Here is a 2,500-nt window from a genome sequence, read left to right as displayed (position 1 = left end):
GACAAACCAGTTACAGTAAGACCTGCTGAAACACGTATGGGTTCGGGAAAAGGATCCCCTGAATATTGGGTAGCTGTTGTTAAACCGGGGCGAATACTATATGAAATGGGTGGAGTAACCGAAAATATAGCTAGAAGGGCTATTTTAATAGCAGCATCCAAAATGCCTATACGAACTCAATTTATTATTTCGGGATAAAGGATAAAAATGTAGAACCGACAGAAATGAGTCTTGGGGATGAAACAAAACCGCAGGTTTCTTTTTTTGGACAAACAATATTTCTTTTATTTTCTTCATCCTTTGCATTGGAAGAATAGACTAAAAAATTGATATGATTCAACCTCAGACCCATTTAAATGTAGCGGATAACAGCGGGGCTCGAGAATTGATGTGTATTCGAATCATAGGAGCTAGTAATCGTCGATATGCTCATATTGGTGACGTTATTGTTGCTGTGATCAAAGAAGCAGTACCAAATATGCCCCTAGAAAAATCAGAAGTAGTCCGAGCTGTAATTGTTCGTACCTGTAAAGAACTTAAACGTGACAGCGGTATGATAATACGATATGATGACAATGCTGCAGTTGTGATTGATCAAGAAGGAAATCCAAAAGGAACTCGAATTTTTGGTGCAATCCCCCGGGAATTGAGACAATTAAATTTTACTAAAATAGTTTCATTAGCTCCCGAGGTATTATAAAATAAAATGAGATCGCGATATCTTTTGCGTATTTGAAAGAAATAAATTCAGAACTAGATTAATTCGTAGATTGTGTCTCACGCATATACCTTGAAAAATTCATATTCATAAACCAATAAAGAAAAAAGAAAAACATGTTGATTATATCCAATTTTGAGGCACCAATAATTTTAGTTCATCATGGGTAGAGACACTATTGCTGAGATAATAACCTCTATACGAAATGCTGATATGGATAAAAAAAGAGTTGTTCGCATAGCATCCACTAATATTACCGAAAATATTGTTAAAATACTTTTCCGAGAAGGTTTTATCGAAAACGTCAGAAAACATCAAGAAAAAAATAAATATTTTTTGGTTTTAACCTTGCGACATAGAAGGAATAGGAAAAGACCCTATAGAAATTTTTTAAATTTAAAAAGGATCAGTCGACCCGGTCTACGAATCTATTGTAACTCGCAACGAATTCCTAGAATTTTAGGTGGAATGGGAATTGTAATTCTTTCTACTTCGCGAGGTATAATGACAGACCGGGAGGCTCGACTAGAAGGAATCGGCGGAGAAATTTTGTGTTATATATGGTAATCCTTTTAATATCCAAATGGGATCCGAAACCTCTTCCTATTTGTAAAAAAAAAAAGAAAGGGGGTGAGTTGTCTAATATCTTTTCTCCTCCATTAGTTGATACTTCAAGGGGGCTTTACCTGAAATGAAAGAAAAAAAATGGATTCATGAAGGTTTAATTACCGAATCGCTGCCAAATGGCATGTTCCGGGTTCGGTTAGATAATGAAGATCTGATTCTAGGTTATGTTTCAGGAAAGATCCGACGTAGTTTTATACGGATACTGCCAGGAGATAAAGTCAAAATTGAAGTAAGTCGTTATGATTCAACCAGAGGACGTATAATTTATCGACTCCGAAACAAGGATTCGAAAGATTAGGTGGTTTTTATTCAATACGATTCGAGATCAAAAATTGCAAGAAACTTATTTTCTACCAAGAAGTAGATTCAGAATTAAGATAAGGAATGACAAATATGAAAATAAGAGCTTCCGTTCGTAAAATTTGTGAAAAATGTCGACTAATCCGTAGGCGGGGGCGCATTATAGTAATTTGTTCCAACCCGAGACATAAACAAAGACAAGGATAGTCAGACTCGCTAAAGGGCTCAATGTACAAATAAAGAATCTCTTTTGACATGAAATGGATATATCCATATATTTCTGACTCATACTTATGAGATGATACAATATGGCCAAAGCTATACCGAGAACTGGTTCACGTAGGAATGTACGTATTGGTTCACGTAAGAGTGCACGTAGAATACCAAAGGGAGTTATTCATGTTCAAGCAAGTTTCAATAATACCATTGTCACAGTTACAGATGTCCGGGGTCGGGTGGTTTCCTGGTCCTCGGCCGGTACTTGTGGATTCAAGGGTACGAGAAGAGGGACACCCTTTGCCGCTCAAACTGCAGCATCAAATGCTATTCGTACAGTAGTGGATCAAGGTATGCAACGAGCCGAAGTCATGATAAAAGGTCCCGGTCTCGGAAGAGACGCAGCATTACGAGCTATTCGTAGAAGTGGTATACTATTAACTTTTGTACGGGATGTAACCCCTATGCCACATAATGGCTGTAGACCTCCGAAAAAAAGACGTGTGTAGAAATGAACAGTGAAGAAATTTCCAGAGAAACAAGAGAAATAAATAATTCAATCAAATTAAAAAATATTACTATGGTTCGAGAGAAAGTAACAGTATCTACTCGGACACTACAGTGGAAGTGTGTTGAATC

General features: G+C 37.0%; 7 protein-coding genes across 7 annotated transcripts in view; all 7 read left to right on the top strand. All coding sequences in view use genetic code 11, as the record gives it.

The window, feature by feature from the left end:
• rpl16 (ribosomal protein L16) overlaps positions 1-198 on the top strand; it is a 1,294-nt gene extending 1,096 nt beyond the window's left edge. The window contains exon 2 of the mRNA in view: positions 1-198. This exon is cut by the window's left edge and continues 201 nt beyond it. Within this exon, the coding sequence (YP_004935704.1) occupies positions 1-198 (198 nt within the window).
• A 133-nt stretch (positions 199-331) lies between these two features.
• On the top strand, positions 332-700 carry rpl14 (ribosomal protein L14). The gene has a single exon. The coding sequence runs from the start codon at positions 332-334 to the stop codon at positions 698-700; it is 369 nt and encodes a 122-aa protein (YP_004935703.1).
• Positions 701-880: 180 nt separating this feature from the next.
• rps8 (ribosomal protein S8) lies at positions 881-1,285 on the top strand. The gene has a single exon. The coding sequence runs from the start codon at positions 881-883 to the stop codon at positions 1,283-1,285; it is 405 nt and encodes a 134-aa protein (YP_004935702.1).
• Positions 1,286-1,409: 124 nt separating this feature from the next.
• On the top strand, positions 1,410-1,643 carry infA (translation initiation factor 1). The gene has a single exon. It carries the CDS (start codon positions 1,410-1,412, stop codon positions 1,641-1,643), a length of 234 nt encoding a protein of 77 aa, YP_004935701.1.
• A 95-nt stretch (positions 1,644-1,738) lies between these two features.
• On the top strand, positions 1,739-1,852 carry rpl36 (ribosomal protein L36). Its single transcript has one exon. The coding sequence runs from the start codon at positions 1,739-1,741 to the stop codon at positions 1,850-1,852; it is 114 nt and encodes a 37-aa protein (YP_004935700.1).
• Positions 1,853-1,953: 101 nt separating this feature from the next.
• rps11 (ribosomal protein S11) lies at positions 1,954-2,370 on the top strand. Its single transcript has one exon. The coding sequence runs from the start codon at positions 1,954-1,956 to the stop codon at positions 2,368-2,370; it is 417 nt and encodes a 138-aa protein (YP_004935699.1).
• A 71-nt stretch (positions 2,371-2,441) lies between these two features.
• Positions 2,442-2,500, top strand: part of rpoA (RNA polymerase alpha subunit) — a 1,014-nt gene continuing 955 nt past the window's right edge. The window contains exon 1 of the mRNA in view: positions 2,442-2,500. This exon is cut by the window's right edge and continues 955 nt beyond it. Within this exon, the coding sequence (YP_004935698.1) occupies positions 2,442-2,500 (59 nt within the window).

This window comes from Sesamum indicum, chloroplast (genome assembly GCF_000512975.1).
Source record: "Sesamum indicum chloroplast, complete genome".
Taxonomy (NCBI): domain Eukaryota; kingdom Viridiplantae; phylum Streptophyta; class Magnoliopsida; order Lamiales; family Pedaliaceae; genus Sesamum; species Sesamum indicum.
This window is presented reverse-complemented; position numbering and strand designations above follow the sequence as displayed.